Consider the following 12562-nt stretch of genomic DNA (forward strand, 5'->3'; position numbering starts at 1 on the left):
TGAGAAAAAGTCTAGAAATATGTGGATTTTCTTTTGAGGCTCTGCCCGTTTCGTGATAGCTTTTGTTTTTAAGTGTGAATTGTTACACTGGAAGTCAAGTTGTTTTATCTTAAGTTCATAGATTGATTTATTTTCAAGAAGACAATAAAATAAACATTTCCCTTCCCATTTTATTTCTGTGAGGAAAGCATTTACCATGTCATCAGTCGTTGTGTAACCCTGGCTTTTCCTTCCTCGTGGCGACCATTTGGTCTCTAGGTCTCTGCGATGAAATGTGGCCTCTTGCCAATCTCCCCGGAGGCGCTTTCCCTTGGAGAAGTGGCTTATCATGACTACCATGGCATTCTGGTGGATGAAGAGGAAAAAGTTTTGATTCAGAAAAATCTGGGGCCTAAAAGCAAGGTCAGTAGGCCTGTAACCTGGTATTTAAATTACAGCAGAAAGAAGAATAAAGCAAAGGACCAGTCTTCTTGCCCAGCTTCGTAGAACACTCCTGTTTCTCCTCAGGTTCTTATTCTCCGGAACCACGGGCTTGTGTCAGTTGGAGAGAGCGTTGAGGAGGCCTTCTATTACATTCACAACCTTGTGGTTGCTTGCGAGATCCAGGTGGGGACAGCCATTCTAATCGCTGTTTATTTAGATGTGTCTGGGGTTCACATGGACTTTTTGATATTTGTCTAGTAGGAGAGGAGTCTTTGAGCAATCTCTTTGCCAAAGATAAGCTCATGGATTTGGGACTTGATCAGGACAAATGCTGTTTTGCTGATTTAAGTTGGCAAAGGATTACTGGACTTTTCATTTCTAATTTCTTTATTTTCCAATATGTCAGTCACTACCGTTTATGGAGTACTGGTGTGTGCCAGGCCTGGCGTCAGGTGCTTAGTGCATGTCATCTCATGCATGATGTCACATGACCGCCACAGCACTCTTTTTGAAAAAGCAGGCATAGAGAAGTAGATAGAGACTTGCCTGCGTCTTAACAGCTGTGAGTGCCCTTCCGCTCTGTCAGCTCTTAGTTCACATTCTCCCCTCTGCCTCTTGACTTACGTCTTTGGGGTAGTGAGGTCCCAAGTCCTTTGTAGGATCCTGAAAGGTGCTCTGTTTTCTCATTTCTCTGCCAACTTTGGGTGCCCAGTGTATTTTTTTTTCCTCATAACATTCTTGGAGTAGGTGCCCAATATTTTTGTCATGCTAAAGAAAAAATTCTGCAAGTAACCTTGTGATCAGTCTATCACTATCCATTCTATATTTTTTATTCTTACACTCTAGAGATTTGGGTTTTTTTTTTTGAAACCTGCATTTTAATTCAAGTCGTCTGATCCTCTTGATCTCAGTAAAGAACTGAAGCCATGGTGTGTGTTTGTTTTGGAAAAGGTTCGAACTCTGGCCAGCGCAGGAGGACCAGACAACTTAGTCCTGCTAAATCCTGAGAAGTACAAAGCCAAATCCCATTCCCCAGGCTCTCCGGTAGGGGAAGGCACTGGATCGCCTCCCAAGTGGCAGATTGGTGAGCAGGAATTTGAAGCCCTCATGCGGATGCTTGATAATCTGGTAAGAATGGTGCCACCGCTTGATGATAAACCTTTTGTTCTAAAAGCACCAGTGTTGGTGTTCTCACAGCAAGTGAGATTGCTGTCTTTATGCAGTATCCGAATACTTTCACCCTCAAAATCATGAAGAAGCACTAGGGTGGTTTAACTTCTAAGGTAAATTACAGTAAAATATAGAGTTGAAGGTTTTTGGTGTTGTTTTTTTTTTTGAGACTGAATCTCCCTCTGTCGCCGGGTCTGGAGTGCAGTGGTGTGATCTCGGCTCACTGCAGTCTCCTCCTCCCGGGTTCAGGCGATTCTCCTGCCTCAGCCTCCCAAATAGCTAGGACTACAGGCACACGCCACCACACCTGGCTTATTTTTGCATTTTTACTAGAGACGGGATTTCACTGTGTTAGCCAGGATGGTCTCGATCTCCTGACCTTGTAGTCCGCTCACCTTGGCCTCCCAAAGTGCTGGGATTGCAGGTGTGAGCCAGCACACCCAACCTATTTTGTGTTTTAAAGATGGCCTGGTGTTTGGACTCAGTGGGGACAACAGCACAGAGAATTAATAAACTGCTGAATGACCAGCTGCGTCAGCTCAGTCCCCGCCATCCCACAAGCAAGCGATAGAGGTGTGGCTTTTGAAATTAGTCAGTCAGGTATTTAGGCTTTTGTCTTAACAGCAGGTCCTAGCTGTTTGGGGCCAGGTTACTGTGTTCCATGAATATCCACTCCCTGTCCACCATGAGGGAGCCCCTGAGCTGCTTATTGCATGGTCCAGAAGGCGAGCTTGTGGGTCGTCTAGCGCACAGGGAAAGCGAGCCCACACTGTGATTCGAGGACACGCAGGATGTGTTCTGTGTTACGGGATTGCCTTGAAGGATTTCATCCTTTTGCAAGGACTGGAAAGAAAACTTTATGTAGAAGGTAGCCCTTGGAAATGACCGCAAAGAACTAGTAGGATCTTAGCATGAGTTTGAAAGCCTGGAACAAAAAAATGGATGAAAAAGGATGAAGAGGCCACAGCACAGCTAAAGACATGGTAGTGGGGAGGTGGGAACATGCACTGTACGGTGTGCCTTTCAGGTTCATCTTAATTTCACCAGAATCATTAAATACTCAGTTCCTAGAACTGTATTAGAGTACTGCCTTTGGGTCTTAGTCCCTCAGACACAGGGCTCTGGAGCAGATCCCTTCCATGCTGCACGATGGTCCATCCTAATGCCACATGACCTTACGAGGCATAGATGCAAGGACATGTCAGTGCGGGGAGAGAAGGCTCCAGAGGGGCCAGTGTCCTTGTGTGCTGCCAGGCAGTACTGGACAAGTGGGCACATTCCAGCCTAAGACAGGTGTGGCCCTTGGGTCACAGATCACAGATGAGATGGGTGGCTTCAGGATGCAGGAAGTTTAACTTTCCTGAAGATTTTGGAATAAAAAGAATTCATAAATCTGATTTGGGCTATGCAAAATGTTTTTACTGAAATTCTTTGCACTTGGGAAGAATATTGTCCGCTAGAAAGGAAGAACTGAGAGTTTTCTGCCTGGGCATGATAGTCACAGGAGTAGACTCAGTCAGAGACAGAGGGATGAACAGAGAAGGCAGAGCCTAGCATAACCTTTGAGTTAATGTAATCAATAAGATTGATGGCATTAATTGACTATCTACTGTAGAATCATGAACAGGACACAGTTCTTGCCTTCAGGAGTTTATGACCTAAGAAGAGAGATGGACAAACTAATCCCAAGTGAGCCCTGCCCCTGTGATCTGCGAAGTCATAGGCATGATGAGAGCTTGCAGGCAAAGATGGGTGCCGATTGGTCAAGGAAGTAGGGAGAGGAGCAAAAGCTCACAAAGAAGGCTGAATAAGCAGTTAGAGTTGGGTGGCCAGCCAGGGCGGTGAAGCTGCAGGGAATTCACAGCTGGAGAAAGCTTGAGAGTGGGGCAGCCATACCCCAGGTGTGTGCATCAGGAGCCAGGTCATTCGGCATGGCTGCGCAAAGTGGGGAGGGCTGGGGTTGGCCCAGTCACACCGGCCCTACCTCCTGGTAAACACGGCGACATTTCGCTGCTCCTCTACCTAAAGTCATGTAAGGAAGGGGAGAGAAGAGGTCACAATGCACAGCAGCCACCACAGATGCAGAAAGCACATCCTAGAAGGCAGAGAGGGGGAAGTCAAAATCAGGCAGAAACTGATTTGGTAGGGAAAGAAGATAAGGGAGAATAATTAGTAAGTAAAACATTCATTACAAAAAGTATCATGAATGTTTATTCAGTGTCCTTAATGTGCACAGATTACTTGTTTTAATATTAGAAGGCCATATAGTTTATAAGATATAAGCTAGTTCCATTTTGGCCGGGCACAGTAGCTCATGCCTGTAATCCCAGCACATTGGGAGGCTGAGGTGGGTGGATCACGAGGTCAGGAGTTCAAGACCAGCCTGACCAACGTGGCAAAACCCCATCTCTACTAATCATACAAAAATTAGCCAGGCATGGTGAGGCACGCCTATAATCCCAGCTACTCAGGAGGCTGAGACACGAGAATCACTTGAATCAGGGAGGCGGAGGTTGCAGTGACCGAGATTGTGCCATTGCACCATTCCATCCTGGGCTACAGAGCGAGACTCTGTCTCAAAAAAAGAAATAAACTAGGCAGCAATCACTAATCATAGTCCATGTTTTAATTTAGCATCAGGATTGGCATATATGTTGTTTGCTAATAAATGAGCAGGGTAGAGAGTAGTTGTCAATTTCCACACTATAATATATATTTCAGCCGAGCACAGTGGCTCACACCTGTGATCACAGCACTTCAGGAGGCCGACGTGGGAGACCAGCCTGGGCAACATCGAGAGACTCCTCTCCAGGAAAAATAAAAGAGTTTTTAAAAAGAGAGATATACTTCATTTGAACTTTTACGTTAGAAAAAAATGCTAAATTGTCCCCCCCCCCCAAAAAAAAATCAAGATATAATTTCAGTTTCTTAAAGAAGGAGCAAATCCATATATTTCCTTCCTCCCTCCCCTCCCCTGCACTCCCCTCCCCTGCACTCCCCTCCCCTGCACTCCCCTCCCCTGCACTCCCCTCCCCTCCCTTCCCCCCATCCCCTCTCCCCCCTCCCCCTCCCCTCTCCCCCCTCCCCCTCCTCCTCCCCTTCATGATGAGAGATAGGATCTCATCATGTTGCCTAGGCTTGTGTTAAACTCCTGGGCTCAAGCAGTCCTCCCACCTCAGCCTCCCAAAGTGTTAGGATTACAGTTGTGAACTACCACACCTGACCCAAATCCATGTTTTTAGCTAGATGGTAGTTCTAAAGTCTGAGTTACTTGTGATTTTGGTTTAACACCATTTAAAGGGGAAGAATAAACAAAAATCAATATGTGTCAGGATAAAATGATGTTGATGAGTCCTGGGTGGTTTATTCTGTAATAGTGGAGATTACTCAGAGTCCTGGCTCTTTAAGCAAGAGGAAACAATAAGAACTGTGTTTATCTGCAGGTAGTCTTTTTATGGCTGAGTCATTATCTTTCATTATTCCTCAACAAAGCGTGCTCAGAAATGGGAAAACTGCCAATATAGATATTTACCTTATCTTTCTGAGAATAATTATGAAAATAAAACCCAAAACGACTCCATTAGTGATTTACCTTTTTTAAAAATGTAGGCCAGGCACAGTGGCTGATGCCTGTAATCCCAGCCCTTTGGAAGGCTGAGGTGGGCAGATCACTTGAGGTCAGAAGTTCAAGACCAGCCTGGCCAACATGGTGAAACCCCATCTCTACAAAAATTAGCTGGGCGTGGTAGTGGGTGCTCGTAATCCCAGCTACTTAGGAGGCTGAGGTGGAAGAATCGCTTGAACCTGGGAGGTAAAGGTTGCAGTGAGCTGAGATGAAGCCACAGTGCTCCAGCCTGGATGACAGAGCAAGACTCCATCTCAAAAAAAAAAAAAGTATCATGGGAGGCCGAGGTTGCAGTGAGCCAAGATGGCGCCTCTGCACTCCAGCCTGGGCAACAAGCGAGACTCTGTCTCAAAAATAAATTAAAAAAAATAAAAATAAAAAACTACATTGAAAGAGTGACTGGTAATGAAGGTGGCTCCCAAAGAAGAGCAGTACCCAGAGGGGAGAGAGAGGTGAGAGGACTTTCTAGAGTGCCACAGTCAGCAGGGCACAGGCCACTGAAGGCGCTTGTGTGTCTGGCCCCATGCAGTTCTTCCAAGTCCTAATTCTCCTGTGATGTATTGTGAAGGTGCTGTGAGTGACTTGGTTCAGGTATGAATCTGTAGCAGACAGCTCTTCAGCATCCCTTGTGTTACCTCTCTGTGCTGTGCAGCAAATCATTGCAGACCTGGCAGCTTCATACAGCAGCCATTTATTTCACAGCTTCTGTGGGGCAGGAGTCCAGGCGCAGCGAACTCATCCTAGTGTCTCATAAAGGCTACATTCAGGGTGTTGGCTAGTGTTGGGTTCTCATTAGGAGGCTTGACTCAGAGGATCCACGTCCAGGCTCCTCCAAACTGGGGACAGAATTCCTTTTCTTAAGGCTGAAGCATTCTTGGCAGCTTCGCTTCTTCAGAGCCAGCAGTGGAGAGAGAGACTCTTTTTTTTTTTTTTTTAAATTATTTTCTAGTGTATGCTGGGGTGGAGGCGCATGGTAGACACCTGACAGCAACCAGCATACTCCTGAGACTGATCTTTAATGGCAGACATACCTGACAGCAATAATTTAAGTGAGAGAGACTCTTATAAGACAGGTGCGACACTCTTCTGTGATTCATCCCATCACCTTTGGTGAAGCAAGTCAGAGATCTCATCCATGCTCAAGATGGGAGGGGATTACAGGAGCTGGGGGCCTGGGGCCACTATAAAGTCTGTCAGTCACACCGACCGAATGACAAGCACTGGCCAGGAGAGATGCAGAGGACACCGTCCCTGCCCTTAGAGATGCTGTCTGTGAGACGACTCTGCTGACAAGTTGGTCCAGCAGAGGCTTTGTAAGTGGAGCTGTCTTTTACCACAGAGCACATGGTCACGAGGCAGAGCTGGAGGTGAATTTGAATGTTGTTATATTCAGACATAAAGCAATTTTGCTGAGAACCAGTTGTCATGAGATATTTACCTTACTTAAGATTATATTAAACTGTAACTTAAAAGGTAAAAATATATAAGTAGGTTGATGAATATAACCTGCTCAGTAGCTGGCAGCAAGTAAGCCCGGTTTGGGTTTTTTTGTTGAAATAAATAAGCCCCAGGAAAGTACACATACTGCAAGTGTTCAGTTTGTTAATTTTTAAAACTGAGCCCCCTGTATAACCAGCAATCAATAAGAGCAGTGGCAGCAGCACTGCAGAACACCACCAGCACCTCTTTCAGTCACTTGCCCTGTCCCAGGGGTGACAACTGGCCTGTCTCCCAGGACAGCCAAAACAAAGGTTGCTTTGCATCTTCTGCACTTTTAATGAATGGAATTACACAGTATATGTTCTTTGCAGGTTGGTCTCTTTCACTCAACATTGCCTTCAGGAGAGTCATCCATGTGGTTGGGTTAGAGCACAGTGTTCATTCTCATTGCTGTCGCACAGGCCACCATGCAAAGACATTTCCCTACCCATCTCCTATATGGATGGACTTTTGGGTTGTTTACAAGGAGTAGGGCTGCTATTCACATTTTAGCCTGGCTTTTTGGTGTTGGGTATAACATGAGGAGTGGAATTGCTGAGTCATAGGGTATGCATGTGTTCAACTTTATGGATACTTCCACGTGATTTTCCAAAGTGAAACCCTGTTTTGAGATCTGAATATTGACTGTCTTTCACTCTCCTTTGACCCTAGGGCTACAGAACTGGCTACCCTTACCGATATCCTGCTCTGAGAGAGAAGTCTAAAAAATACAGCGATGTGGAGGTTCCTGCTAGTGTCACAGGTTACTCCTTTGCTAGTGACGGTGATTCGGGCACTTGCTCCCCTCTCAGACACAGTTTTCAGAAGCAGCAGCGGGAGAAGACAAGATGGCTGAACTCTGGCCGGGGTGATGAAGCTTCTGAGGAGGGGCAGAATGGAAGCAGTCCCAAGTCGAAGACTAAGGTGTGGACGAACATTACACACGATCACGTGAAACCCTTGCTGCAGTCTCTCTCGTCCGGTGTCTGCGTGCCAAGCTGTATTACCAACTGCTTGGTCTGTGCCTACCTTACTGTTCATAGTTAGATGACGTAGAGCAAGTTGGGTAGCTGGGGCTTCGGAGGCTTTGGGAATCCAGCCTTTCTGACCCTGATATAGAGCGAACCTTCCTCATTCACTTTCTCATAGTCTGAACCTAAGTCCACTGAATGCATTACTAAAATTTGGGTAATACTATCTGCTTGAAACTGCTTAAGATGTAATGTAACTCCGCAATAGTTCCAGTATATCTCCATATGTAGCAAAAATACAAAATAATTTACATGTATTAACCTACAGATAGGAACTCTTCTCATTCAAATTGTATTCAGGGACTCTTAATACTTCATGCACAAAAAGACACTTCAGTCCTAAACCTGATATTTTAGTGTTGTGAACTCCAGTGGTTTCAAGTCCCTAAAGTTTCTTCTTTAAGTCTTCTGTGTTTTCTTAAGCAGTTTTTCTTCGTGGCTCCCTGGCGTGTTCTCTGCTGACCCTTGTCCCCTGCCTTAGTGTTATTCCCCTGCTTTCTATCCCAAAGCCTCCGAATGCGCACCCCCAGCTGCCCTCTGCATGGACTGTTGCATGTGAGTAGACGGCCATAGTGGTGAGTCGTCTTCTGACTCCTGCTGGGTGCGGCATGACCGAAGTGCAGCGCAGGCCATCTGCAGGCACCAGCGACAGACGCTGCAAGGGGTGCTCCGTTTCAGCATTAATCCTGCTCAGTTACTGTTTACCCTAAGAGGTGCTCCCATGTCCTGGTGCTGAGACCTCCTCTGAAGATTGATCTTTACTCCTCCTGTAATCTACCTCTGACAGTCCACCCAGCTCTGCTTTAAACTATAGGAGAGGCCCATTTCCAGAAGCCCCTGGAATGGAGGAGACAGAGGCTGAAGCAGACTCAACTATGCATGACGAGGTCTAGCGGAGTTCAGTTGAAATTAGATTAGATGCTCCGAAAACCATGGGCAACCAAATAAATAAAGTGGGGCTTTCTTTTCCCCTTATAACAGTGTTTTACATTATAGATTTATTTAAAGAAAAAAAGTTTTATCTTCCCCAGGTGGTCCTGGTGTTTTCCTGACGCAGTTGGTGAGAAGCCTTCATGCTCCTGAGCAGCCGTGTCACCTGGGCAGGGACCCTGTGTGGCCATGGGGCTCCGAGCATGGGAGTGTGTCTCTCTTCTCTCCTCCTGCCCTCCTTGTCTCCTTTCCCCCCTCTCTCCCTCTCTCCCCCCTTTCTTTCATTTCATTTGTGTATTTTTTACTTGTTTCACTTGTTAAAGGAAGTGGGCCTTAGAAAACAAACAAAAAACCCAAAACACCTTTCTGCGGCCGATGTGAAGCACGGTGCTGAATTGCCTTGAGGAATTTTTCCAAAGCGTTTAGGCAGCAGCGGGAGTTTTATTTACCATTAGCTTACAAAATGACTAGTCACTTTAGGCGTTTTAGTCAATGTGTACATCCAAGAGGAGACCTTACCCCACATTTAAATGTGTTTCTTATTGTTCTGGAGTGAAACAGATTCCATGCAGTGTACCCAGGTTGGTATATTTTAATTTATAATGATTGTTGTTACTTTCTCAAATGTGTTCAAGCTTCTGAGGTTGCTGTTTGAATGTTTTGACTAAAAATTATTTTTAATGAAACGCTGGAGTTGTTTTTCTCTGAGAAGATAACCATCAGTGAGTACCCGCAGCTCCACGCCCATGTCACACTCTCCTCGCGGTGGCTCAGCATTTGACGGTTTTGTTGCTTTTTAAAAAGTTGTATCGTTTATGGCTATCTTATTGCCTCTCAAAAATATTCTGAAAGGCATAACATTTGCTCTCAAAAATGGGCTTGTTTTAATGTTCAGTGCCTACTCATGCCTTGGAATTTGATTAAAAATCTCACAATTGATTGGAGATCCAAAAAAACTTTATGAGTGGAAAGCTCAGCATGCTGACGAGATGCACTGATACTAAAGCAGCCTTTAAATATTAAGGACTCATGAAGCGCTTCAAGTTTGTTTGGGATATTTTTGTAGCACTCAAAAATATTAAGTTATGTAAAATATTCGACATCACCAAACTCTTCTTCCAGGTAGCTGCTGTGTAAGTGTTCATACAGTAATTTTCTTGGGTTGAAATAGTTATGCCGACAGTGCATTCTGATGCTGTCTTTTATTTTAATGCAAAACTTTGGTGATGCCCACTCTTGCCTCACGGTGTAGGCTCCTCCCTACCCCCGGGTAGTAGCATCACATTGCTTTTCATGACCCTGTCATCTCATGCTTCCAGTTGGCTTTGGTGTTGGATGATTTTCAGAGTGGTGAACCAATGGTCTCTGAGGGACCTCACCTGCTGGTCCCAGGGGTTGTGGGGCTCAGCTCTGTCATCAGCCTACGTTGTGACCCAGATTCAGCCGGGCTTTCCAGATGGTCCTTTTCCATCAGTTGTGACTGACTTCCACCATTAACTGGTCTTTATGTGGCTGCATCGTGCTGCCATGACGACTCTGCTGAGTGACCCAGAAGATGTGGTCATTGGTTCAGTCCTCTCTGTGATGTTCAGTGCATGACCAGATGTGAAATAAACTGGACAGATTGGATGATATGTCACTTTGTCACTATCGTTGTCATAATTCTGACTTTTCAACTGTTCTTGATATTACAGTGGACTAAAGAGGATGGACATAGAACTTCCACCTCTGCTGTCCCTAACCTGTTTGTTCCATTGAACACTAACCCAAAAGAGGTCCAGGAGATGAGGAACAAGGTGCGTCCTGCGTCGCTACTCATTGGGGGCTTGGGTGTGGGATTGGAAGGGATGCCCGCTGCTTCAAGGGGAGGGTGTGCTTGCTTCTAGCAGGGGACATCTGCTGCTGTTGCCACTGTTGTAACTGAAGCCATCTCTTCACACTGCTGCTGTTCTACCGCCAGTGTGAAATGTCAACAGCAGGCATTTTTTTGGGCCCTGTTGATTCTTGAATGGATGTTTTGCTCACAGGTCAGAATTGGAAGCTGCAAAACCTATTCTTAGCAAGAGCAGACTGCTGTCCCTGACTCTCAGGGTTTGTTCAAAGACTTGTGAGTGGCATTTGGTGTATCAGAGCAGGTGCCCTGCCAGTGCTCATGTCACTTGACAATGGACATGCAGGGAATGTCTCCACCAAGTTAATGACAGTGGGAGATATGTGCCCTGCCCAAGTGTCTGGAAGGTGTGGGGAGCTGGGAATAGTCTCCATCCCTGCAGACCCATGCCCCACTAAGCAGGCATGGCAGTCACTCAGAACACATGGGGCCATCCTGCCTATATGGGGCAGGGGGAGACCTGAAGTGTAGTTTCCATGTGGCTGGTGCCCAAGGGGACAAGCAGCATGGCTCCCGGGCAGCATGGCTGCTCAGGACCTTCATGTGTGCTTCTCCTTCCCGTCCTCAGATCCGAGAGCAGAACTTACAGGACATTAAGACGGCTGGCCCTCAGTCCCAGGTTTTGTGTGGTGTAGTGATGGACAGGAGCCTCGTCCAGGTGAGAGCCCAGAGTGTCTCTGACATTAGTGGGTGGTGGCTGTGTGACCGCCTGCTGCAAAGTTGCTCTGAAATTGAGAGTGACTTTATGAGGTAAGTATTCCAGGCAACCAGTTACCTTTGTTAATACCTCATGATGAAAAACAACCCAGGCACCTTTCCTTGAGTTCTAGATGGAGCAAGCATGCTGAGGGCTATGTCCACCCCTCTGGTCCTACCCCTTGTAATGCATGCATATGTGAGGGTGGCGCATACGCCACTAGCTTTGGGGCTTAGATTCGGCCTGGGTTCAGCAGAGTTCTGTGTCAGACGCTAGGAGAGGGTGGGTTTAAGGGACTCTTGTTTTGATACATATTGCTGTCTGCAACAAAGTGCTGCTTGGGTTGGAGAGGAGTGGGTGCCTGTAAATGTGGTGCACATTTACACACATTTCTACAAAATGACTACCTTGTGGCACATTGAAGATAATTGTGTAAGTAGTTATCTCTGAAAACAAATATGCCACCTGATGCTTTAAAACCTGACTCTGCAGGGGTAGATGATTGTTAGATTTGGCCAGCCGTGGTCCTGGTTTCGTGTTCAGTGTCTGCACGTTCCGCCATCATCACCGCCACATTTACTGTTGACAGCTGTCCCTGCTGCATGCTCTTAGCCAGCCCCATCCTGTGCTCTCAGCTATTTCACAGGCTGGGCCTGGTGTGCTCTGGTGACTCAGTTTACTGTTTCAGGACGCACCTCTCTCTGACTGTACGGAAACTATCGAAGGGCTCGAGCTTACAGAGCAGACCTTTAGTCCTGCTAAGTCTCTCTCTTTTAGAAAGGTACTCACTGCCCTATCCTTGACTACCTGTTGGTGCGCCTCGCTCCCCTCCCCTTCTTCCCCTCCTCGTCGTCTCCGCTCTTCAGGCATTAGTTACTGAAGTAGCTTCAAGTGGATCTTTAAATTATTTGTGAGATTGTACAGAAGGTTCTGTTCTGCCTACTCAATTCTTTCTTTTTTTTTGAGACGGAGTCTTGCTCTGTTGCCAGGCACCAGGCTGGAGTGCAGTGGCACGATCTTGGCTCACTGCAACCTCGGCCTCCCAGGTTCAAGCAATTCTCCTGCCTCAGACTCCTGAGTAGCTGGGACTGCAGGCGCCCACCACCACGCCCCGCTAATTTTTGTATTTTAGTAGAGGCGGTGTTTCACCATGTTGGCCAGGATGGTCTTGATCTCTTGACCTTGTGATCTGTCTGCCCTGGCCTCCCAAAGTGCTGGTATTACAGGCATGAGCCACTGTACCTGGCCTTGATTCTTTAATGAAAACATTTGATATGTGCTGTGAACAATTTACAGCATTCTAAGTTGTTGCTGAG

The 12562-nt window shown here is 46.4% G+C and overlaps 1 protein-coding gene across 14 annotated transcripts in view; it reads left to right on the forward strand.

The window, feature by feature from the left end:
• The window catches only part of ADD1 (adducin 1), a 94550-nt gene that overhangs the window by 69808 nt on the left and 12180 nt on the right, over positions 1–12562 (forward strand). For 8 of the 14 annotated variants that reach the window (XM_032253978.1, XM_032253987.1, XM_032253979.1 and 5 more), the window contains 7 exons: positions 259–402; positions 508–606; positions 1375–1551; positions 7370–7714; positions 10353–10454; positions 11118–11207; positions 11935–12027. In XM_032253978.1, the coding sequence (XP_032109869.1) occupies positions 259–402; positions 508–606; positions 1375–1551; positions 7370–7714; positions 10353–10454; positions 11118–11207; positions 11935–12027 (1050 nt within the window). The remainder of the gene's footprint in view (positions 1–258; positions 403–507; positions 607–1374; positions 1552–7369; positions 7715–10352; positions 10455–11117; positions 11208–11934; positions 12028–12562) is intronic. The other 6 variants (XM_032253989.1, XM_032253985.1, XM_032253990.1 and 3 more) reach the window with 3 other exon arrangements.

Source organism: Sapajus apella, unplaced genomic scaffold (assembly GCF_009761245.1).
Source record: "Sapajus apella isolate SASKATOON/1434 unplaced genomic scaffold, GSC_monkey_1.0 scaffold85, whole genome shotgun sequence".
Lineage (NCBI taxonomy): Eukaryota > Metazoa > Chordata > Mammalia > Primates > Cebidae > Sapajus > Sapajus apella.